The sequence below is a fragment of the Lolium perenne genome, chromosome 7 (assembly GCF_019359855.2).
Source record: "Lolium perenne isolate Kyuss_39 chromosome 7, Kyuss_2.0, whole genome shotgun sequence".
In the NCBI taxonomy this organism is placed as follows: Eukaryota; Viridiplantae; Streptophyta; class Magnoliopsida; order Poales; family Poaceae; genus Lolium; species Lolium perenne.
In genome coordinates this window covers 268513969-268539354 of record NC_067250.2, presented here as the reverse complement: position 1 = coordinate 268539354, position 25386 = coordinate 268513969, and the positions used below count along the sequence as shown (strand labels likewise).

Here is a 25386-nt window from a genome sequence, read left to right as displayed (position 1 = left end):
CCTACGACAAGAACCACACGGTGCACACACTAGTCACCTTTACACCATGCAGGAGGAATAGACTACTTTAATAACATCACATGAGTAGCACACAACTAGTAGCGATACAAAGCTCATATGAATCTCAATCATGTAAAGCAGCTCATGAGATCATTGTATTGAAGTACATAGGAGAGAGATTAACCACATAGCTACCGGTACAGCCCCGAGCCTCGATGGAGAACTACTCCCTCCTCATGGGAGACAGCAGCGGTGATGAAGATGGCGGTGGAGATGGCAGCGGTGTCGATGGAGAAGCCTTCCGGGGGCACTTCCCCGTCCCGGCGGCGTGCCGGAATAGAGACTCCTGTCCCCCAGATCTTGGCTTCGCGATGGCGGCGGCTCTGGAAGGTTTCTGTGGGTTTCGTCGAACGTCATAGGGTTTTCGCGACGGAGGCTTTAAATAGGCGGAAGGGCAGCGTCAGAAGGTCAACGAGGCGACGACACCATAGGGGGGCACGGGCCCCCCCTAGGCCGCGCCAGCCTATGGTTTGGTGGGCCTGTGGCCCCCCTCTGGCCTCTCTGGTGTGTTCTGGATGCTTCCGGGGATTCTAAGATCTTTGGCGTTGATTTCATCCGATTCCGAGAATATTTCTTTACTAGGATTTCTGAAACCAAAAACAGCAGAAAACAGCAACTGGCACTTCGGCATCTTGTTAATAGGTTAGTTCCAGAAAATGCACGAATATGACATAAAGTGTGCATAAAACATGTAGATAACATCAATAATGTGGCATGGAACATAAGAAATTATTGATACGTCGGAGACGTATCATTTACACATGTATTTTAGTTTTATTTATGGTTGACACTCCTCCCAACCTTTTGCTTTCACAAGCCATGGCTAACCGAATCCTCGGGTGCCTTCCAACATTCACATACCATGAAGGAGTGTCTATTTGCAAAATTAAGTTGCTTACTGATGAATCAGAGCAAAACATGTGAAGAGAATTATTAATGCAAGTTAATTAATTGGGGCTGGGAACCCCGCGCCAGCTCTTTTTGCAAAATTATTGGATAAGCGGATATGCCACTAGTCCATTGTGAAAGTCTGTCAAAAGTAAATGACAAGGTTGAAAGATAAACACCACATACTTCCTCATGAGCTATAAAACATTGACACAAATAAGAGATAATAGCTTTTGAATTGTTTAAAGGTAGCACATGAAGTATTTGCTTGGAATGGCAGGAAATACCACATAGTAGGTAGATATGGTGGACACAAATGGCGTAGGTTTTGGCTCAAGGTTTTGGATGCACGAGAAGTATTTCCTCTCAGTACAAGGCTTTGGCTAGCAAGGTTATTTGAAGCAAACACAAGTATGAACCGGTATAGCAAAACTTACATAAGAACATATTGCAAGCATTATAAGACTCTACAATGTCTTCCTTGTTGTTCAAACACTTTTACCAGAAAATATCTAGACCTTAGAGAGACCAATCATGCAAACCAATTTCAACAAGCTCTACGGTATTTCTCCACTAATAGGTTTAAACTACATGATGCAAGAGCTTAATCATGATCTACTTGAGAGCTCAAAACAATTGCCAAGTATCAAATTATCCAAGACAATATGAGACATTTTCTTTTTCCAACCAAATAGCAATAAATGCAATAGCTTCCAACTTTTGTCATTGAACATTAAAAGTAAAACGAAGAACAAGTGTTCATATGAAAAAGCGGAGCGTGTCTCTCTCCCAAACAAGGATTGCTAGGATCCGATCTTATTCAAACAAAAACAAAAATAAAAGCACATAGACGCTCCAAGTAAAGCACATATGATGTGACTGAATAAAAATATAGTTTCAATAGAAGAAACCTGATAAGTTGATGAAGAAGGGGATGCCTTGGGCATCCCCAAGCTTAGACGCTTGAGTCTTCTTGAAATATGCAGGGATGAACCACGGGGGCATCCCCAAGCTTAGACTTTTCACTCTTCTTGATCATATATCATCCTCCTCTCTTGACCCTTGAAAACTTCCTTCACACCAAACTTCTCATAAACTTCATTAGAGGGGTTAGTACTCAAGAAACTTTAATCCACTTTAGTCCTGTAGTGACACATTGCAAGAACTCAATAAAACATTAGCTACAGCTCTCCACGTCTAGAAAGCCTCACTTAAAGTCCACAAGAGACAATGCAAAAAACAGAGACAGAATCTGTCAAAACAGAACAACCAGTAAACACGAATTTTTAAATGGTACTTCCGCTGCTCAAATCAGAAAACTCAAAACTAACGGAAGTTGCGTACATATCTGAGGAATGCGCACGTAAATTTGCAGATTTTTCTGTGTTACCTACAGAGAGCCCTGCCCAGATTCGTGACAGATAGAAATCTGTTTCTGCGCAGAAATCCAAATCTAGCATCAACCTTCTATTAGAGACTTCACATGGCACAACATTGCAATAAAATAAAGATAAGGAGAGGTTGCTACAGTAGTAACAACTTCCAAGACACAATAAAACAGTAGCAAAATAAAGACATGGGTTATCTCCCAAGAAGTGCTTTCTTTATAGCCATTAAGATGGGCTCAGCAGTTTTAATGATGCACTCGCAAGAAATAAGAGTTGAAGCAAAAGAGAGCATCAAAAAGCAAGTTCAAAACACATTTAAGTCTAACCCACTTCCTATGCATAGAAATCTTGTACACAAATAAATTCATGAAGAACAAAGTGACAAGCATAAGAAGATAAAACAAGAGTGAATTCAAAATTTTCAGCATATAGAGAGGTGTTTTAGTACCATGCAAATTTCTACAACCATATTTTCCTCTCTCATAATAATTTTCAGTAGCTTCATGGATAAACTCAACAATATAACTATCACATATAGCATGCTTTTCATGATCCATAAACACATAATTTTTATCAAGCTCAAAAATAGTGCGATTAAAACTTTCAAACACACTTTTATCAATAATATAACAAGATGGTTGATCAATCTCAAGAGATATGGGACTCATAGATAATGTCAAGACCTCTCCAATCCCATTTTCATTAGTGGTACAATTAATATTATCAAGTAACATAGGACCATCATCAAGAGCTTTATCATAAACATTTGCTACGCAAAATTCTTTAATACCATGCATTTCGACATCAGACACAAACTAAGCATTATCATAAGATTTATCAAAGTAGCATGGATTATCATAAATAACAGTAGCATAATTATTCTCACAAGTTTTACTCATAGGAAATATTTCAAGAGAATCCACAGGAACATAACATTCATCCTCTTTCGGTAAGCATGGAGGACAATCAAATAGTGTAAGAGATAAAGAGTTACTCTCATTAGAAGGTTGGCATGGGTAGCTAATCCATTCTTCCTCCTTTTGTTCATCACTCTCCTCTTCTTTTTCATCCAATGAGCTTTCAGGTTCATCAATCTCCTCCTCTTTTTCATCCAATGAGCTTTCAGGTTCATCAATTTCTTCTTCCACAGGTCCCTGCAAATTGTGAGTGCATTTTTGTGCATTAATGAGTCTCTCATTATAATCAATGATATAAGGATTATCACTGTAGCTTTCTATGCAAAAATTAAGGATAGAAGAGACATAATCTTTAAGGTCCTTACAAACAACACAAGTTTCATAATTTTTAACAATGAAGGATTCTATCTCAGAGGCTCCCATAAATATGACAAATTGTTCTACCTCTTCGAACCCAAAATGAATATAGTTATTCCAATTATAGTTCTTAATTAAAACTTCCTCACTAAAACCACATTGAAATTTCAGATGTTTAGTATCCTCCTTAGAGCAACAATTTATATCATGGCGTTTAAGCAAGATTTTAGCAATTGTATTCAATTTTTCTATCACAGCACTCATAACTTTACCCTTTCTTGATTCTCTATAATTATTATATAATACTATAAGCTCCAAATAGGTTGTGGGTTCTTCCATAACAACAGTTTTTAATTTTTCGGTTTTTCAAATTTTTATGGATTTTCGGGTATATAGGGAAAATAAAACAAGACAAAAAGAAACTAGACAAAAGTAAACTAAGCAAAATAAAACTAGACAGAAATAAACTAAGCACAAATAAACTAGAGAAAAGTAAACTAAGCAAAACGAAATAAAATAAAACAGAGAGAGAGGTGGAGTGTACTCCCCAGGTGAACTTATGAGTAGAGCTATGCCTCCCGACAACGGCGCTTGAAAAATAGTCTTGATAACCCATAAGTATAGGGGATCGCAACAGTCTTCGAGGGAAGTAAAACCCAAATTTATTGATTCGACACAAGGGGAGGTAAAGAATACTTATAAGCCTTAACAACTGAGTTGTCAATTCAGCTGCACCTGGAAAAGCACTAGTAACAGGGGTGATGTGAAAGCAGCAGTAATATGAGAGCAGTAGTAACAGTAACACAGCGAGTGAATATGAGAGCAATGGCACCAGAAAATAGTTGATACTACTTCCAATGTCATGTAGAACGAGTATATGATGATGAAAGATGGACCGGGGTTCCCAGCTATCTACACTAGTGGTGACTCTCCAATAACAAGTGTTGGGTGAACAAATTACAGTTGGGCAATTGATAGGATTGAAATAGCATTAAGAAAGAACATCAAGTCTATTAATCATGTAGGCATGTTTCCCATATATAGTCACACGTGCTCGCAATGAGAAACTTGTACAACATCTTTTGTCCTACCAGCCGGTGGCAAATGCCTCTAGGGAATCTACTGGAAATTAAGGTGCTCCTTTTAATAGAGCACCGGAGCAAAGCATTAACACTCCGTGAAAACATGTGATCCTCATATCTAAGCCTTCCCCTCCAGTTGTCCCAATTTCTGTCACTTTGGGGCCTTTGGTTCCGGACATAGACATGTGCATACAGCTTGTAGATACAATCTAAGCAATAATTATAGAGCTTAAATCTAAGATCATGCCACTCGGGCCCTAGTGACAAGCATTAAACACAACAAGATTGCAGCAACAATAACTTCACAAACTTTGTAGATAGACAATCATAACGTAACAATCCATCGGATCCCAACAAACGCAACACCGATTACATAAGATGAATCTCAATCATGTAAGGCAGCTCATGAGATCATTGCATTGAAGTACATGGGGGAGAGAATACCAACTAGCTACAGCTAGAACCCGTAGTCCATGGGGGAACTACTCACGGAGCATGATGGAGGCGGTGGCGTTGATGAAGAAGGCTTCCGGGGGCACTTCCCCGTCCCGGCAGGGTGCCGGAACAGAGACTTCTGTCCCCCGAATTGGAGTTTCGCGATGGTGGCGGCGTCCTTGGAGTCTTTCTGGAGTTTCGTCAATTGGTCTCGCGTTTTTAGGTCTCCAGGGATTAAATAGGCGAAGAGTCGGAGTCGGAGGGGCCACGGGGCCACCTCACACTAGGGCGGCGCGCCACCCTCCTGGGCCGCGCCGGCCACACGTGTGGGGCCCCCAGGGCACCCCTTTGGTCCCCCTTTGACTTTCTGGAAGGTTCCGGGAAAAATAAGGTTCTGGGCGTTGATTTCGTCGAATTCTGAGAATATTGCCCGAACAGCCTTTCTGGAACCAAAAACAGCAGAAAACATGAACTGGCCCTTCGACACCTCGTTAATAGGTTAGTTCCATAAAATGCTTAAAAACATTATAAAGTGCAAGCAAAACATGTAAGTATTGTCATAAAACAAGCATGGAACATCAGAAATTATGGATACGTTGGAGACGTATCAATGGGCAGCCGGAGCGCCTCGCACCCGCGAACACCGGGAGCCCGTGCAGGATGTCCCGTTGCGTGCGGATGCTGATGGCCGACCAGTTCGCTGCCTAGCCGCCACCGACGATGGTGCCGGTGTATAGTCTCCCTTCTGAACGACAACCACCTTATGTCCCGCGCGGTGTGAGCCTGATGCGGCCAGCTTTACTGCGAGGTTCTTGTCCGCGAGTGAACCTGAGCAGGGCTGCATCGTCTAGCTCCCTTGTCTCCACGACATCATTGTCAAGAGAACACAATGTCGTCCCTTATGTGCAATTTTTTTTTCGTTGCTCTTCCACGTCTTCCTGGGCTGGAGCTCAAACCAGTGTCCACGCCAGCGATACCACCCAGCTAAACTGCTCTCATTGTGCAAGGGGGTTTAATTAGCTGATATTGCGCAGTTAGATGGGTTAAGTGCCCCATTTTAAACTTAGGGGGTTCTCCATCCCAAACCCCATAATTAGGGGGGGGGTTATTTGGACTTCTTTCTATTCCAAACGAAGCAGTAAGGCATTGCACGCATGAAGTTTTGGGCCAAGTAAATCTCGTCTAAACGTCACTGACAGAGGTGAGGTTGCCATTACTAAAGCAATGGTATCACTTTTGCGACGAACAATGCTATACAACACCAGATATTAATTGTTCAGAGAGAGGTCCATTCCCTAACCAGGAATCCTCCCAGAACCGTATCTACGATCCATCCTTAATGTTGAAAGTACCATATCTGAAGAAATATTTCTTCGTTACCATTAAGCTAGCCCAGAAATGTGAGTCTCCCGGTTTCCAACGGATTTGGATAACACTTTCTCGCCAATGTACTTTCTTTTAACAAGGGTCTGCCATACGCCATCTTCGGTTAGAAGCTTGTAAAGCCACTTACCTAATAAGGCTGAGTTTTTGACCTCAAGGTCATGAACCCCTAGCCCACCCATATCTCTAGGTCGGCATACAACAGACCACTTAACCAGTCGATACTTTTTTTTTCACTATCCCCTTGCCAAAAAAATCTCGATCTATAATAATCGAGCCTGTGTAATACACATTTTGGCAAAATGAAGAAGGATATCATATACATCACCATTTTGGTGATCACTGAATTAATGAGTACCAGTCTTCCTCCAAGAGATAGCACTACCTTTCCAACTACTAAATCTCTTCTGAAGTCTTTCCTCGACTAGTTTCCACTCAGCAATTGTTAATCTCCAATAATGAATCGGGATTCCCAAATAGTTGATAGGACACTGTCCTTGCCCACAACCAAACAGTTCCGTATATTCGGCAACTGAGTCCTGAGCCTAACCAAAGCAGAACAATTCACTTTTATGGAAGTTGATTTTGAGGCCCGATAAATTCTCAAAAGTTGCCAATATTTGATTTAGATTTCGAGCTTTATCGAGATCATGTTCCATAAATAAAATTCTATCATCAGCGTATTGAAGGATTGATAAACCCCATCGACCAGATGTGGAATCACCCCTTCATTCTGGCCATGAGATTTAGCTCGTTCGATCAAAATAGCGAGCATATCAGCCACAATATTGAATAAAAGTGGTGATAGAGGGTCACCTTGGCGCAAACATTTTCTGTCTGGAAGAAGCGTCATGTATCATCATTGACACGGATCTCAACGCTTCCTCCATACACGAAATCATTGATCAAAGCTCGCCACTCGAGTGAAAACCTTTCATTCTGAGTGTCTGATGAAGAAAACACCATTATACTTTATCGTATGCCTTCTCGAAATCCAGCTTTAAAATTACGCATTCATCTTTTTGGTGTGCAGTTCATGAACCATCTCATGTAGGACCACTACCCCATCTAGGATATTACGTCCTTGCATGAAAGCGGTTTTGGAAGGCCTCACCACATGATCAGCCACTCTATTCAGTCTAATGGTGGTCACTTTCGTGAATATCTTGAAACTTACGTTTAAGAGGCAGATAGGCCTATATTGTTGGATCCTTTCTGCTTCCTTAACCTTAGGTAACAAGACAACCTCACCAAAATTTAGACGGAAGAGTTCCAACTGTCCAGCGTGTGAAATGCTAAACATTTGTAGAAGGTCCGCTTTAATGGTATCCTAAAAAATCCGATAAAATTCAGAAGGGAATCCATCTAGGTCCGAGGTTTTGTTATGTTCCATTTGAAAAATAGCTTTATTAACTTCCTTCTCTGAATAAGGAGGCGCTAAAACAATATTCTTTTGAGACGCTCATCCTAGGCGTTTTACAATTGTTCATGTTTGATATGTAATTTGCCTTTTTTTATTTTCCACTTAAGACTTTTGAGACGTTAGAACGGTTGCGTGCATCTTAACTATGCAGAGGTCGGATGTATTTGCTTATCGAAATAATAAAACATCCATTAAAAAAACAGAAATATAGGACGCCCAGAAGTCACTTTGCGATTTACTCGGAGATATAAGTACGGATTTCTCTATGCTATTATTAGCTCATGTATATTTTTCACGAGAAGAACTTCGAGAATACTTTCAGAACGAGCATCTATGATTCTATGACATGCACTTTCTCAATGTGTGTACAGCTAACTGGTTGTATGAATCGACGTTTTCTAAAGAAAGCATGCAACGCCTGTAAGAAGTCACGCGACCATTGCTTTCAACTTTCAGGGTCATGCTATCTCGATCAATTTTAAAAGCGAAAAGGCGTGACTTCTCAAAGCACTATAAATTAACAAGGACTAAGGCATTGCTTTACGGTGGATCAACGAGCGCGGCAAGGGAAGGTTAGGTATACCGGAGTGGAGATCATGGGTAATTGGGTAGTGAGATATTTGGGGGAACCAAAAATGTTGTTGTGATAGTTTGTCACTCAGTCGTACATCAAACCGGCGGTGGTGAACAGCCATGTCTCGCAGCTGTTCATAACACATCATCAAGATAGCAATGGACGACGAAGATGAGGCAGCCGCAGCTTCTCAGCATCGTCGCGGGAAGGAGCCTGTTTATGGCTGAGCGCTAGATTCTTCTATATTGTTGCACTGTGTAACACAAGCAGAACCAGTTTCCCCCCCTTTTTTTTCTATTATGCAGACTTGGTTCTTTATTTTAGATGTTTCATTCGGGCGAGGCTCTGTTTCATGATGATCATCCTCTACCATCTCTCTACTTTTTATGTTCGCTATGAACCTTAGCTGTGTGCGGGGCCTGGTCTTGTTTTTACTTTCCCTAAAATGAACACTGTAAAGTTTCATTTCATATGAAATGGAGCTGGGGCTGAACTAAAAAAAAGGTCCAAGAGCAACGTGCTGATGCTGCATCTAGGGCTGCTGCTGTAGAGGTCCGTTTAACTTTATTTATACCATGTTTCTGAGGTCATTATCTCACTGTTTTGACTTGGTACTTTCTCTATGCGAAGTGTTCTGATTTAGAGGCGAAGCTCAAATCTAAACGGTAAGTAAAATAAGTCCAAAACTATGATGTTGAAAATTTCAGATGCCTAAACACATAATGTGGATTAGAAATATTATTTAATGAGCTCCTGTGAAAGTTAAACACATGATGTTTTGACTTGTCGTTTCCAGCAAATCAATTTTATTGTCCAGCAAATCAATCAACAGGATGGTAGCAATATGCTAATTGCAATTAGCATATTGCTACCATCCTGTTCTTACATAAACATCTATCCCGGAAATTGCTGTGAGAAAATGCATTGCAACAAAACAGACATGTTCCGCCGCTCCACCTCTGTTTGCTCCCAGCGCTTGGTCACCTGACCTTCCACCTGGGCTACCTGGTCTCCGGCCGCCTGCAGAAACCGTAAGGAGAATGTGGTTGTCGAGGCCACCGGCGGGGAGACAGGGAACCGAGATTCAGTCGCCGGTGGTGGGGGAGACAGAGGAAGTGAATGGGAATAAGAGTGAGGATGTGAGAGGCAAAAGCTTTTTATTTAGAGCAAGGAGGCGACGGGGATGGTAAATGGGTGTGTCAGTTTTACTTACCGCTAGATCTTGTAGGCGTGTTGATGTGCCCGTTCATTACGAAAACTAGTTGAATGCCCGTGCGTTGCTACGGGTTGTAGTTTTTCCCATCACACGTGTAAATATATTAGCAGATACCCATGCCTTGATATGAAAATATTAAACGGTTCAAGCAAATTTTGGTCATATTCGGCGTTGGTCAGGCTTTGCAGGGTGGCTATGTAGGCAGGGAATGTCGTGGACATACGACGTCATGGAGACAATATTTTCCCTCGAAATGTTAGCGGGTGAATGGCTATACATAGTTGCATCAGGCTCCTTGTATATATAGTTATAACTTGGCAAATGAGGATTTAAAACCCTCGTCCCTCCTGCACATGAAATGTTTCTAAAGATAGAATCGACAAATCCTCTTAAATGATTTGTGTAAAGTCAGTATTGAGCATAAGTAGATAAAGTAACTGGATTCAACTACATGGTGAAATGTTGAAAGGAAACACACGTTTCCAGTCAATCCCTTGCATATCTTTGCATAAGCATATCCCTTTTCATGGCTGCTATTCAATCACCTTACAACCTCAACTGGTAACATATAGCATTCATACTTAATTTTTTCATTTTCTATGACATGTTTTTACTGGTTCGTGATGAGCAAGGTTATCGTTAGTACACAAATGGCATTCATATTGCTAACATATGTGCCTACTAGACAGTGATAAATTGGAGCAGAACTTATTGGCACCAAGTTCAATAATTCGTAGATGAGCTTATTTAGTATTTCAAATAGATTATTTGACATGAAATCTGGAGATCTTTATACAAAATGTTAAAAGATAATTGCATTTAAGTGAAGATGGAGCAAATCCTCACTGCCGAAGCCTGTATCCTATTGAGCCATTACATCAAGATTGTCTACTAACTTGCACATTCAGAAGATAATGTTAAAAGCCAATAGCAAAAAAGGAAACGTCTAGCCATCTAGAGCACTGACTATGAAGCAAATGCTAAAGAGATGTGTAGTCGTTACTTCATAAAAAATTCAAATAATTGCCTCCAAAATCATATCTCTCCATGGGAGTTCAGCCATGTCAATTCAGAAGGTCAGCTTGGCCCTTGAATGGGTACTGAGCAACCATGTATATTTCGTAATTGGAAAATACAATAGATTGGATTACTCAACTTCTGCACATGATATAGAGCCGCGGAGATGTTTACACATGAATTAATATGTGAAACTCAAGTCAGCCAGTCTCTCATCACCAGCTATGTAATATACAGACATGTTGGAGACCAAAGTTCGGCGTCGGAGATGCCATGCCAACATGCCACCGAATCACAAGGAGCAAGCGTCGCTGTACATGGCTAATCTGTTCAACACCGCCACAATGGCAAAACTGGCCACTCATTTTCTCCACTGCATGCACATTATTATTTTCCTTCCAACCTACATGATGTAAAAAGGGCAGCTATCACACATTATAAATTGTATCATAAGTGCTCAGGACACAATGTACCCAGAAGCTCATGCAACTATAGAGTACAAAGCACACACTAAATGCTTGACAACCTCTCATTTTCTCCATCAACATTTGCAACAATTTGGTTATATCATAAATTCCGAGCCATTGGGATACCTTCAAATTTTCGAGTCGAACAGCCACCCCTTGGAGGAGCAGTACGCTCGCGCCAGACTGCATGTGCAGGGCAGTGCCAACCTCGGAACGGGCAGGGTGGTGAAGTGGAGATAGCACGACGACATGGAGGACAGTAGTGTCCTCACTATGGGCAGGGTGGTGACATGGGGGCAGTGCGGCAGCGGGCACGCTTTTGATGGGTGGCGGCGGCGCTGGGGACGGTTTGTTGTCGTTGAAGATCTTGCCGCAATGCCGGGGTCGGGCGGTGGTGCTGGGGCGTGCGTTTTTGGGAGAAAATGGGATTGGGGGGACTCTGATTTGTGATCGGCGTTGTCTGTTCCACGGTGTTTTAGGGCTAATGACGGGAGGTCTGCGAACCCCTGTGACGAAAGTAGAACGATGACGGTTGTGGCGATCAAGGGTTTGGTTACCGCTCGGGAAATCCGGTTCCCGGGCGGTAACCGGATATCCCGACCACCCCCGGGAAATGGTCTAACCGGGTAAAAAAATCCGATTTTTTGGACTTTTGTGAAAATTTCGAATTTTAGCAAATATCCTATATAAATGGCCATACATAGGAATTTAAATTCAAATTTTGGTTTTTGAATTCGTCCGGCAACCGGCCGGGATTTCTCGGTTACCGCGGTAACCGGTAATCCTGAGCCCCCTCGGGATTTTTTTTCCATTCGGGAGCCAAAACCTTGGTGGCAATCGATCCTTTGCTGCAAATAAAATTGTGAGCGATTTGGAAAGATTTATGATTGTTTCCTTAAAGCTAGACTTGATTGATGCCAGACGTTAATTTTTGGTACCAGGACGTGCCTATTTTTTTGATTGTAGCGATTAGGCTGATACACAATAAATGCATTTCAATTTTTTTTCTAAACGGCGTGGGAGATGTTTGATGATGCTCTTAAGTGTGATCAACGGCTGGGATTTTCCCAATGTTTGATGTCAAATTGCACACCATCCCCAACTCCAATATAATAGTAAAGATACTAACAAAGGAAGAGAACAAGCCCACTTGCAATGTAACACCTTCGATAGACGGATTTTTCTAAACGGATTTTCACTTTGTAACTATATATTATCCTCAAGCTAACAGATATTGGTGAACTAAGCATTATAGTCCCATCAGCAAATTATTTTAGTTACTTCATATCTGCTTGGAGCTTAAAAGGGTAATTTCCTATTATGAATCAATATATTTCTCTCGAGTTTTTCTTCTTCATGTCATAAAAAAGTAAAAAAATCGATGTGAAACCATCTTTGAAATGAGTGCCATTGGCTACTAAAGAAGGTGATGAGGCGATGATTCCAATGTATAGACAATGCAACTGCACAAATCTGGCGAGATGCACTCGTTGAGTTACTGGTCTTTGCATCCATAGATGCGCACAACTATTTTTTTTTGAACGGGAGTGGTCATGAAGGATCTAGATGTGATGCGTTAAGTCAAGGCAGTGATACAAGTTACAAGAAGGACCCTAGAAAAAGTGGCAATTGCAACATGATCCTAGAAAAACATAAAGAGGACCCCAGAAAGATTTCTATTAAAGCAATCAAGTCCATCTGCCTCACCACCTACGACTAGGATGGATGACTTCGAAGGCCGCCGTCTCTATCACCGGGGACGAAATGTAGCACTGAATCTAGCCGAGGCAACATGCCACCACCTGGAAACTAGACTGCTACTACTAAGTCTATAGATCCTTTGTACGCCGGCGTCTTGATCTTCCGGTCCAACTCCGGACGGTCATTCCAGCGGAGAGGCCATCGGATTGGCCCGGACCGTGGCGGTGGAAGAGGGGATAGGGTAAATAAGCATCCAACTAGTATGTTTATTGAAAAAAAAAATAGTGTCATGACATCTCATGGGTCGGGGTTTTCTTCGTTCTTTGAGCAAAAAGATAAAGATCGGATAGATTCGAACCGCAATTGCAAAGGTAATAACTACTATACCAGCCCAAATTATGATCTTCACCAACTTGGATTTGGTTCTCTCGCGAAAATCGCGAGTTGCAAAGATGAGAACCATGAAAAGCAAGATCCCGAAGAAGAAAACAGAAACCGAGGAGATATGGGCCGGCGGTCCTAGCCCGCTGGCTGAAAACACAAGCGCCCCTCGCGTGGGGCGTGTGGATGCATCCATCCATCCACCCGAGACGAGACGAGACGAGACGAGACGGGATATCGCCTCTCTCCCGCATCCGATAGCGGCAGCAGCCAAAACCCCCTCCTCCCCCTCCCCTCTCTGCTGCATCCATGGCTTCTCTCCTCCGCCCCGCCGCCGCCCTCGCGCCCCCGCCTTCGTCTGCGCGGGAGCCGCGCCGCCCATGCGCCGCCTCCTTCGCCTGCTGCCGCCGTGCGCCGCCGGCGGGCCCTCTACGCGCGCCACTCCGGCGACTGGAGGCCGACCGTTCAGCGAGACAGGTGAGGAGTTGCGTCCCCTCCCATCCCCCTCCGGGTGCGCCATCTGTGCTACTGCTACAGTTAGATTGTTCTGATTTTCGATGGGTATGCAGTAAATTTTCATCAAGAAGACTCATTAGATTTCCGACGACATATCATCGTTTCTAATGAAAATTAGATACCGCGGTTGGATTTCGAGAACGCGGATTGCTCGTTCAGGATAAAAAACACAATTTTGCTTGCTTCCGTCCTATATCCCGCCAGCAAAGTGATTATAAGACCTTCGCTGGTCCTGAATTAACATCTGCGATGCTCGCAAAGTTATTGTGTAATTCAAGATTCCATTTTTCCTAAAAGCTTAACGGCTTTAGATGCGCATACCTTTCGAGGATGGGTGGTTGGGTGTGAACTGTAAAGTGTAATGCCTCTTTCTTTTTTTTTTTTTTCGCGAAAACGCAAAAGCCTTGCGTTTCGATGCATTGATAGATAAAGAAGAGTTTATGTACAAGTCCGAGCACGGACGCAACACGCCGTACAACTCGACCCAAGGAAAAGGAAAAACTAATCTATGGGAGTAGCTGGCGCACACCCCGGGCTCCTGCGTCCGCCCATTGCCGCGCCTCTGCCGCTAAGTCGTTGAACAAGGAAGTCACCGAAGGTCGCACGTTGTCAAAGACTACTGCGTTCCGATGTTTCCAGATCCACCATGCCGTAAGCATGATAACCGACGAGGTGCCCTTGCGCAGCTGGCGAGGGGCAGTCCGCACCGCCTGCGACCACCACTCCGCGAAATCACCCTCAACCGTGGGAGGGCCTGAGGTGGATCGGATCCATGACAGAACCTCAAACCAAACCGTCCTGGAGAAGGAGCATCCTGTGAGCAGATGGCTCATTGTCTCGACAGATTGGTCACAGAGCGGGCACCTGGGCGCGTGCGGGAGGCCGCGCCGTGCCAGTCTTTCCCCCGTCCAGCATCTGTCGAGGCAGACCAGCCAAATGAAGAACTTCACCCTAGGCGGCGCCCAGGATTTCCAGTTAAGCTTCCAGGAACCTGAGATGACCGCCCCCTGGAAGAGGGTGTCATAGCAGGAGCTGGCCGAGTACTAGTCATCCGTCGTCCAACGCCAAACCAGCCTGTCCGGGCCCGCCGAAAGTTGGGTGTCCCTGAGCTTGCCCCATAGGTGTACGTACTGCCATAGCGCCAGGGCGCTCGGTGCACCAACTATGTCAGGGATCCAGGTGCGTTCAACCAACGCCTCCCGGACCGTGCGAGCCTTCCGCCGACGCTTCGGTACTAAGGCGTACACCTCCGGCGCCATCTCCTTGATGGACCTGCCGTCCAGCCACCTGTCTTCCCAAAAGAGGGCGGATTCCCCGTTGCCGACCACCATGTAGGTGGAGGCCGCGAAGACATCCAGCTCCGTCTTCGAGAAGTGCATATCCAGCCCGCGCCAAGGTCGCAGGGGATCAGTGCGCATCCGCCAGATCCATCTCACCCTAAGGCTGATGGCAGTGCGCTCGAGGTCTGGGATTCCCAAGCCCCCCAGCCGCAGCGGCCTACACACCCGCGCCCAGTTGACGTGGCAGTGCCCACCGTTGGCATCCGCCCTACCCGTCCATAGGAATCCTCTCAAGACCTTGTACACCTGCTTTAGTGCTTTCTTGTGGAGACCCAGCACCATTAGCTGATGTAGAGGGATCGCTGCTAGGACCGAACGGATCAGCGCCAAACGTCCCGCCCTTGGCATCATCGATGCCCTCCAGGCGGGTAGTTTGTCAGCCAGGCGGTCTACTAGGGGCTGAAATGCAACGGCCGTCAGCCTCCTGATAGATAGCGGGATGCCAAGGTATCTCACCGGGAAAGGCGCAAGCTGACACTCCATGAGTTCAGCTGCGCCCGCAGCCTCCTCGTCCGAATAGGCGATCGGAGAGACAGAGCATTTAGCGAAGTTGGTACGCAACCCCGATGCATGTCCAAAGAGCTCCAGGATACCGCGTACCGCGCGTAGTTCCGTCTCATCCGGATGGCAGAAGATCACCACATCGTCTGCATAAAGCGATACCGACGTCACTAAATCCCGTCGCGCTAGACGTCTCAGAATCCCCAGCTCCATCGCCTTAGCCAACATCCTGTTGAGCGAGTTCATCATCAGAACAAACAGCGCTGGCGACAGAGGGTCTCCCTGTCTCAGGCCCCGAGTTAAGCAGTTGCTGCTACTCTGTACATGCGATTGTTATTCTGGAGTGGACTGGGTAGGAATCTTGAAACTGTCAAGTATAATATTTGCTTTTGAGTTGTTTTATGATCGGTTGAACAGGTGTCGCTACATGCTATTGTGTGTTTTATTCGAGTTGCTTGGGTAGGAATATTTGAACTGCTATATGCCATATGACCTGAATAGGAATTTTTGAAAGGTTCAGTCCTGACCTGGGTAGGAACGGATGCATTTTAGACGTGCCTGCCACAGGCCTTTGTTCCATGCCTGACAATTCCGCCCATTATTCAAGAGTGTCAACTGTAGATATTGTTCTTCAACATAAGAATGCTGTAATGTATTTGGTTTTCACTAATGATTTACTGCCAGGGGCTGTTTTTATTGTGCTCGTATAGTTTCTCTGCGGATACATGAGAAGAGATGGTCATGAAGGCGATGGGAGGAGCCAAGGACGAGATGAAGCTGTTATGTTTGGGCCAGATGACGATGACGGTCCAAAGATCCCTACTCAGGTCGAGACTCTTGTTAGAGGAACTGCAACAGTTGAGGCTCCAGAATACAAGCCACTTCCAGATCTGGATTACCTTCAGGTGCCTTTTGCTTACTACTTCCATTTTACTGGAAATTTGAATTTTCTCCCCATTAGTCACTCTGTTTGTGTCTGCCTTACTGAAGATCTTAAAACTCACATTCGGTAGACAAATAGGACGTGATGAGTTCTAGAATTTGTTTGGGGCTACCAATTTTTCTATCAGTATTGGACTTGTATGAATTGATTTATCCCATTGATTTATCTCATTTAAATGGTTGTGATACAGGAGTTGCTGGCTATTCAGCAGCAAGGACCCCGATCAATAGGTTTCTTTGGTACCCGCAACATGGGGTATATGCATCAACAACTTATTGAGATCCTGAGTTATGCCATGGTCATAACAGTATGTCACTGAACTATATGCTATCATTGTTACTTAGATCTTTGATTGCCCCAAACCCCTAGTTAACGTTTATATGTTGATTGCAGAAAAATCATATATTCACATCTGGTGCTTCTGGGACTAATGCAGCTGTTATTAGGGGTGCTTTGAGAGCTGAAAAGCCAGAGTTGCTCACTGTAATTTTGCCTCAAAGTCTAAAGAAGCAACCTCCTGAAAGCCAAGAGCTATTATCTAAAGTAAGAATTTATAATATTTCAACTCTGCATTGGTCATTTCTAGTTCATTTTTGTCCCAAACCTTTACTGGAATCCCTAAATTCTCAGCTTTTGTTTTGTACAATATTTTGTATTCTTGCCATTTTGTGATCATGTGTTGTTAGATTGCTTGTCAAAATCTCAGTGCCTCCAGAACAAAATTATGGAGAAGATGCATTATGTGACAATTTCGTTTTAAATCAAATAACATGAAGTTCTGAGGTGAACCCTTCAATCAAGATGTGATCGAACTGTGCTTATTGGATCTATATCATGTTCAAAAGATGACAATCATCACAGATTGATTGGATGACTTGCATTGACTTGTGAGTTTGTAGGCTCCCATTATTAGAGAACTTATCACCTGATACGCCTATTATCAGGCATCTTAGAAATGCATGCATTTATCTTATTCTCACTTCAGACATTGGATTTTTAATCTTGAACATACAATAGAAGCCCACTAGGAGGAAAAGCATGCCCTGCGCTTTCCTCCTTTACCTTGTTACCTGCACCATATCCCCTCTCCAAACTCCTCTTTTCCAGGGTCGATATAGGGGTGTCTGCATCCATTTCTTGTTAGGCACTGACGAGAGGGGAGGTATCTTGCCCTGTACAGTAGTAGAGTTCTATGCTATATAACTTTTCCTCCCAGTAGTGGTGATCCACTTTCATTTTTTACTCACTGGAGTTGCTCATGCAAACAGCATTGAGGGCCTCAGCTGCAATAGAGCAACTTTACCTCAGCTCATGCAAACACTGCTATGCTGGATACATTTGGCCTCATCATCTTTACCACCAGTGATATATCATGTTTTACTTCCCCATGGACCAGTCTGTGACATTTCCATTTCAGGGTCCTTTGGTGTCTTCTGCTGAAATTTTTGTAATGAGTCCAGGCAGGCTCTAGAGATCTAAATCCTTCTAAGACCATCTTTCCTTTAAAAGGGAAAAAAGCAAACATACGGGCAGTATAATTAGAACTGCAGAACTAAATTCAGGGATTAGGCATCAGTAGGACTCCGGTAGTATCCTAGGATTTTGTATCGCTTCATATACCTTTACTGTAACATGCATTAGTTCCAACAAAGTGCCTCACAGAAGTTATTTGTGTCCTGTCTTGCTTTAGCTTGGAAACCTGATGCTCTGTTTTCATATGGTATGTTTCAGTGACATTCTGTAATTTTTACAGGTACAGAACTTGATTGAAAAGCCTCACTATGACCATCTACCACTAATAGAGGCTAGCAGGTTTGGTAGCCTTCCATTCCAACTGCTTCCAGCTCTAGTGCTTGACTATCCTATTGTTTAGCTTTGGGTTCACTTTCTGGTCTTGTTTTTGTGCCATTACATCATAAAAAAACTCTTGATATTTTCAGGTTATGCAACATGGACATCATCTCCAAGGTCCAGCAGGTGATATGTTTTGCATTCCATGACAGTAGGCTGCTGATGGAGACCTGCCAGGAGGCAAAGAACATGCGGAAGATCGTAACGCTCTTCTACTTGGATTAGCTAGCACCTCAGGGATCTTGTCCCCTTTTTGTCCGTAGGCTGGTGAATGGGAGGCTATTTGGTTTAGTCATTGATGTATACTCTAAGGCTCTGGGGTAGGTTCAGGTTCGGGGCATAACAGTGCGTCTTCATTTGAAGAAAGCCATTTGGCCCATTATTCAAATTCCTTAGAAATCAAAATAAAGCTTGTCGATATGTCTAGTCCGTCAGTAAAGAGATTAACTGGAGTTCTTATTATTGGTAATTCATTCGGAGTATAGTCTTATAAAAACTGTTCACAAAGGCAGAGTCGAAGTGGGTTCGTGACTGCTTCAACAATGTCACAGTTCGATGGTGGCTAAATCGTTCAGAGATATGCACAGTGCAAGCAAAACCAATCATTTAAATGTGAACAGTATGTCTTGTCTGTGAAAGATTACAATGGTTCAAGCACGCTTTGATCCAAAAAGTGACCAAGCTGTGCTTAAGAAGGAAAAAAGGTATTTTTGCTACCATAGCATCAACCCTTAACTTTTTAGTTCTACTAACAAGCCCATATACACCACTTTAATTTACACCATTTCATATGGATGAACTAATGAAGCAGCAAACCCTTGTGCTGACAAAACCTAAAACGCAGAGGTACTAAAACATCCTCTCGATCTCCCTATGTATAGTCAGCACTGAGACTGTCAAAACCAGCTGAAGGCCGGTCGGCCGTCGCAAACCTGCAGAGCAGCAGCAGGTTAGACTATGTACACGGCCTCGTCGGGGTCCTCGCTGCCGATGAGCACCAGCCCCTCGACGAGCACGGGGAACATGAACCTCGCCGGCTGGCATCCGGTGGCCACCACCCCATCCGGTGCGTCGACGACGTCGAAGGCGTGGTGCTTCTTCAGCACGCCGATCACGCTCGCCGTGTCCCCCTCCCTGATGAATCTGGCAAGCCAGAAATGTTACAAATATGGTTCAGGAGGCACCAATGTCAGCTTATCGTTGTCGCTTACCCTTCTTCTACGCGCGCGGCGCCGTCGCAGGACAGGCCGTGGCTCTCCGCCCAGCTCGTCAGGCTCCGCGACGCGCCCTTCTTCTCGCCATCGAAGCTCACCATTTTCCGCTTGATCATCCAGGTAATCTTGGCTCCTTCCCCGGCGCGCACATAGAACCTCCTCCCAGAGTTCCTGTCGGAGATGTAGAAACTGGTCGACCGCGCCTGCTAGGTGAGAAGACATCAAATTAGCACCACGGATATGTGATGTTAAATGATGCCACCTTGGTGCATAAGACAATCGATAGGGAATGGAGTTATAAATGGGTATCTTTCTTGGTTCGGAATACAATCCAGTTGACAACAAACAATTGCCTGATGGAGAAGTTAGAGGAAAGGCAAGGAGTGTAAACCACGTACGAGCGAGCCCAGAAAGCGAAATGTTTTGCAGCGCATAAAACTCAGTTCCCCTAGGGAGGCTCAAGCTGTCAAGCATCAGATCGAGGAGACTGCTTATGCAGGATACTTGTCAAAGACCCATCGCCTGACAAGAACAAGCAACGAGTTCCTATCAACAAAGCTCCCTGAGAGCTTGCGTTTTGCCTAGCAAGTCTACCCAGTCGAGCACTCAACTCTCATCAACCAGCTTTCAACGATCCAATCCCTTGTAATCAATGCTTCGAGTATTGTGATAAACTGATTTCAGGGTTTGAACTTCAGCATTCCCTGATGTTTGGAATGCTGTAATCTTGCACACACGTTCAAAATTCAGAGATGTAGGAGGGTAGAGTCTGACTAACTGACCTCGGAGTGTCTGAGCTGCCACCGGGAGCAGCAGCAGGCCCATGCCCATCCACGGCGCCCGTACACCTGGACCGACGTGAAGACGCACCGGGCGGCGTCGTGGAAGCAGGCTCCCACGGGGATTCGGCCGCAGGTGACTTGCTGCAGAGCAACGACAGGGGTGACCTTGTTACGTCAGAAACTTCAGTAACCACACAGTGTAATATTAAGCTTTTTGGGGGGGGGGGGCCATTATCTCTTGCTAAATGTTAAGTGAAGTATCAAAGAATAATCTTGCGTGATGTAATTAGCCACGCACTGGCTTGGTGCAGCAAAAGTGGCCTGGTAGCTTGCACTGGGTAGGGGGAAGCCATTGACCCCCACATGTTGCTTAAACCCGTTTTGATATTCTCTGACGCTTAGCAAATGCAAGCAAAGCACCGGTTTGGACCGCCGGATTAAGGTTGGTATATATGCATGGCGTGCTAATTGACCTAAGCTGCAAGTGACGCTTCTGATGTTTGAATTGTGGCACGTCCGAGCTACCTATGATGCAAGCAATTAAATTGACAAAGCCATTAAGATTACTTGCAAGTACTGAAGAAAGCTCATCAGATTAACTAGCAAGCGATCAAGCACTAGTATACGGAATGAAAATATGTATGTACAGTAATTATAAGCAACGCGGCTCACCCCGGTGATCTTGACGAGCTCGCCGATGGGCATGTCGGCCTGGTCGAACACCGTGTCGGGGGACCGCCGGAAGAACCGCTCCGCCTCGGCCGCGCACCGCGCCACGTTCCATGAGAGCACGGCCGCGGCGACCGCCACGGCGCCGCCCGCGCCCGCGAGCCCCTCCCACCGGCGCCAGGACACGAGAAAGAACACCCCGGCGCCGACCCCGGCCACGGCGGCCACGGCCACGAGCACGTAGCACGCGAGCGGGACCCCGAGCCTGGTGCGCCCGCGCGCCACGACGGGCGCCGGTGCCCCCTCCTCCTTTGCGGCGGCCGCGCGCATCCTGCTGGGCTTCCTCCACGACGACCCGGCCCCGCGCGCCGGCGATGGCGCGTGGGGCGGCGACGGGCCCACGAGGAGCCCCGAGTGCGAGAGCTGGGACAGCGCCGGCGACGGCGGGGGCCGGAGCGGCACGGGCGGTGGAGGCAGCGGGCCGGAGCTGCGGCGCGAGGAGGAGGCCGGCGAGGAGGAGGAGACGTCGAACATGCGGCCCAGCTCGCCGGACCGCGACACGTCCCCGCCGGTGTAGGGCGGCGTGGCCACCGACCCCGACGACAGGTGCCGCTCCCGCTTCCTGTCCGGCGCCCGGCCGGACACGTACATGCCGCTCCCTATCTGGTGCATCGGTCTCCCCTGCTCCGGCGCTCCCCCTGCCTCTGTCTACCCCGACGTGAGCAAAAGCGATCGAGCTGGGGCTCGAGAAGTGGTAACGGCACGAGGAAGACGACGACGGCGAAGCTGCTTTAGCTCGCAAGGTGGTGTCGTGATCGGCCGGGCTTATCGAGAACAGGGCATGGGAATGCACTGGGCGCTAGGTTTTATTCGACCTGCGAGCGTGTTGTTGCGTGGTCGCGAATTAAGTCGAGGTCGGCGTGGCTACCGGACAAGATCGGCACGAGCAAAAGCTGCTAACCAGTACTCGTAGCATGCACAAGTTTGGATTGGGCTTAGTGGTGGCTTGCTTTGCATCTGATTTGGGGAGGAGCTAATGGAGTGTGAGCGAGTAATGCGGCCGGAAGGTGGCGGCGAAGCTGAGGGACCACGCGCGCCTTTCCGCCGGCGATATGGGTGTACGTGGCAGGGGATACGTGCAACAGATGCCGTTATTCTGCAAACGGATTTGCTTTGTTCTACATCAGTCGACTGATTTTGATTTCTACGACAAGTCGACTGATTATTCCTGAGATATATCAGTCGATTCCTAGCTAGTACTATTTGTTCCACTAGCACATTTCGCCATCAGATCGGTGGCGGAGCCAGGGTGGAAGGGCCGGGCGGACCCAATTGCACTTTTGATATACACTAATTTCACTTTTTTAAATGTGAAATACGTGTATTTGCACTATTGTGCAGCCAACTTTTATTTGACTTTTTTGTTTGGTGTTTTGGATTTTCTTCATTTTTTATTTAAGTTGGTCTTTATCTAACTTGTATTGTGCACCTCCACGAAGCGGCTGCGCACAAATCCAGTCAGCTATGGGCTCGGTTCATGTGGTCGGACTCCTTGGGAAAACCGAGACGACTATGGTTAGTGCAGATGATGCCGGCGTCTATGTGTCGTTACGTCGTTGAAGGCATGGTTTTGGAACAAACGGTAGCTAGAAGGGTCAAAATGTGGAGTGACACAGAACCAATTTGAGGTTGGGTGGCTAGGAGGGTGGTTGTGTCTCATAAATACGAAATATTCATTCAGTGGGAGACGAGGTTCCCATCGACGGGGAGACGCCTGTGATGACTTCGTCAATTTTAAGATCCAATCCGCCGGCTCAGTCTTCCGAAGGTGCTCATAAAGGTAGGGTGTGCGTATGTGCGTTCATATGAGTAAGTGTATGCACGTGTACGTGAATTTGTTTGTGTTTCTCAAAAAAAAAAGTGGAGTGGCATGACATCCGTCAACTATGGCAGGTGGGCCTTAGCGACATGCGCGCAATAATGGACAAACTTAGGACTGTGGCGCTGTATGGAATCGTGGTGACATCGGCAACATACCTAATGAGGGCTACGTATTTATCACCGCTCTTAAGATGGGTCAATAGAAAACGGAAATGACGACTTCTATGTGGTGTACACGGGGGCATATAGAATGCACTAGGACCATCAGGTGTACTAATGCACTAAGCATCCACAACCACACGATCAAGAAATCAGTGGCCCATAGGACAACTCACGTTTCTTTTGTAATATACCCCTGCTGCTATGCTATTTCAGCAAAAGAACGTGATCTGTTAGGGGTTTCATAAAACGGCTATTGTTGAACGCATTTGTTAAACATATTATCATGAAAAAAGATTATTTTCTGAAAAAAGCTTGTTGAAAAATACATGATGGTTCAAACAAGCACCGTACAAAATTAACTACTCCCTCCGGTTAAATTTTTTGGTAAAAAATGGATATATCTACATACTAAAACATGTCTAGATACAGCTATTTTTTGGCATATTTTTATTGGTTTCATTAAAGTTTTAGGAAAAAATTAAGTATGGTCTAAATAATCTTTTGCGAAACTTTTAGCATTTTCCAAATTTGGATTAGTGTGTACACAGATTTTACATACGTTTCTTTCTTCTTTTTGTGTGTTCTGTACAAGTTTCACATAGATTATATTCATGATTCTAATTAGGCATGTGTTTACATAGGTTTCACGTAAGTTTCAAGACATGAAAAAATCAATTTTTTCAAAATGTGTTCAACATTGATCTTGTTTCGAAGGTCTCGCCAAGACAAAGAAGATGGTGAAAACCTCTCCTGAATCGGACTCTCAGTTCAAAATATATAGTCTTTTCTTTGTTGGAACAAAAATTAGAATGCGCCAGTAAATAATGGGAAAGAGGGAGTGTACTGCGGGTTGAATTTAGTAAAATCCGGGTGGTAAGTGCACAAACAACTGAACACTTGAATCTGGATTCGATGTAGAAAATCAAACGGTTATGGACTGCCTTAGTGCATTAGTACACCTGATGGCCCTAGTCCATACTATATGCCCCCGGTGTACACTCAAAATCTGCTGGAACGGTTTATGCTCATAGGTGTCGCTGGGTAGCTTGATGAGGCCTCAGGGCATCTCCAGCCGCGCGACGCAAACGGTCGCTGAGCAACCGTTTTCGTCCGCCGTGACCGGAAATGCGTCTAGGGCCTGTTCCAGCGGGGCGACGCAAAGTGATCGGGCCGTCCGCGGAGACGCAAACCTGGCTCAAATATGCGTCAGGTTTGCGTCTCCGCGGACGCTCGGCGGTCGCGGAAAATTTCCGCGTTGGGTACATCCGGGCCCGGTCGGCAATGACTAGGTAAGCAAAAGATTTTTTCATTACTATTGATTGGCCAAAAGGACCAACTTAACAGAGATGGTTAGTCGAGTTAACCTAAAACTACAACGGCCGTACCTACTCGCCGTCGCGCGGCCTACACCGGCCTCGGTTACTCGCAGTCGCGCGCCCTACTACTGGCCGCCGGATGGGCCGGCGCCTTCGTCGAAGCAGGAGCGCTTCTTGAACTCTGCGCGCCGCGCACGCCGGCGAACGGACATCTCGTCCTGCCGCCTGCGGCGTTCGAGGGCCTCGGCCAGGGAGCTGTCCCACAGGGCCGTCACCGTCGCAACGGCCACCTTGGTAGCCGCCGCCTTCGCCGTCGCCCGGGCCTCCTCCTCCTCTGCCGCCGCCTGGACCGCCGCCGCCGGGCCTCCTCCTCCGCTGCCGCTGGACCGCCGCCGCCGCCGCCGCGTCCTCCTCCGCCTGGACCGCCGCTGGATCGCCGCCACGTCGGCGGCGAGCGAGCCCTGCCCTAGCCGCCGCCACGGCTTCATCCTTGGCGGCGATGGCGACCTCCGGCTCCCGGTTCTCTGCTCGACCCGCGGGAGAAGGGCCCCTCTGTTGGAGCGAGTCCAGGTCGGAGCACATTAACCCCCGGCCATGGCCATCGCATAGGCGTGGGCTTCCTCCTCCGCGACCAAGCACGGCGGCGGCTGGCGTCCCCGGCCCGAGGGACTCGAAGGACGCGAGCGAACGAGCTGGTCACCGGCGCACTCGAAGCGCATGGGCACGGGGACGTCGTCGTCCGCGATGTCGTGGATGACGGCGTCGGCCGGAGGGGCCGCGATGGCCGCCCGCGCCTCCGCGAGCTCGGCCACTGGCGTCGGCGAGCTCGGCCATGGCGTTGGCGATCTCCGCTCTGGTCGCCGCGAGGCACCCTTCCGCGCGCTCTGCCGCCTCCGCCTCCGCGACCTCCGCCTCCGCCGCC

At 46.2% G+C, this 25386-nt stretch overlaps 2 protein-coding genes across 4 annotated transcripts; one reads left to right on the top strand and one right to left on the bottom strand.

Moving 5' to 3' along the window:
- The first annotated feature begins 13488 nt into the window (after positions 1-13488).
- On the top strand, positions 13489-18936 carry LOC127312798 (uncharacterized). 2 transcript variants are annotated; one of them, XM_051343351.2, is made up of 6 exons: positions 13489-13766; positions 16357-16551; positions 16780-16896; positions 16983-17132; positions 18343-18401; positions 18530-18936. In XM_051343351.2, the coding sequence occupies exons 1-6, from the start codon at positions 13599-13601 to the stop codon at positions 18663-18665; spliced, it is 825 nt and encodes a 274-aa protein (XP_051199311.1). In that variant the 5' UTR covers positions 13489-13598; the 3' UTR covers positions 18666-18936. The 2 variants fall into 2 exon arrangements, with proteins under 2 accessions (XP_051199311.1, XP_051199312.1); XM_051343352.2 differs by having other exon boundaries at positions 13628-13766; positions 16331-16551.
- Positions 18937-19045: 109 nt separating this feature from the next.
- Positions 19046-22169, bottom strand: LOC127312797 (uncharacterized membrane protein At1g16860-like). Of its 2 annotated transcripts, XM_051343349.2 has the most exons (4): positions 21109-22163; positions 20437-20577; positions 19652-19857; positions 19046-19583 (listed from the first exon to the last, which is right to left on the bottom strand). In XM_051343349.2, exons 1-4 carry the CDS (start codon positions 21775-21777, stop codon positions 19391-19393), a joined length of 1209 nt encoding a protein of 402 aa, XP_051199309.1. In that variant the 5' UTR covers positions 21778-22163; the 3' UTR covers positions 19046-19390. The 2 variants fall into 2 exon arrangements, with proteins under 2 accessions (XP_051199309.1, XP_051199310.1); XM_051343350.2 differs by lacking the exon at positions 20437-20577 and having other exon boundaries at positions 21109-22169.
- Positions 22170-25386: the final 3217 nt, after the last annotated feature.

Excerpts from the sequence above, each read along its gene's own strand:
- LOC127312798 (XM_051343351.2), top strand. The coding sequence starts at position 13,599 with ATGGCTTCTCTCCTCCGCCCCGCCGCCGCCCTCGCGCCCCCGCCTTCG. Across the intron at positions 16,552-16,779 it reads CAGATCTGGATTACCTTCAG|GAGTTGCTGGCTATTCAGCA; the intron begins GTGCCTTTTGCT and ends GTTGTGATACAG. Across the intron at positions 18,402-18,529 it reads CCACTAATAGAGGCTAGCAG|GTTATGCAACATGGACATCA; the intron begins GTTTGGTAGCCT and ends TGATATTTTCAG.
- LOC127312797 (XM_051343349.2), bottom strand. The coding sequence starts at position 21,777 with ATGCACCAGATAGGGAGCGGCATGTACGTGTCCGGCCGGGCGCCGGAC. Across the intron at positions 20,578-21,108 it reads AGCTCGTCAAGATCACCGGG|CAAGTCACCTGCGGCCGAAT; the intron begins GTGAGCCGCGTT and ends GTTGCTCTGCAG. Across the intron at positions 19,584-19,651 it reads GCCGCGCGCGTAGAAGAAGG|ATTCATCAGGGAGGGGGACA; the intron begins GTAAGCGACAAC and ends CTGGCTTGCCAG.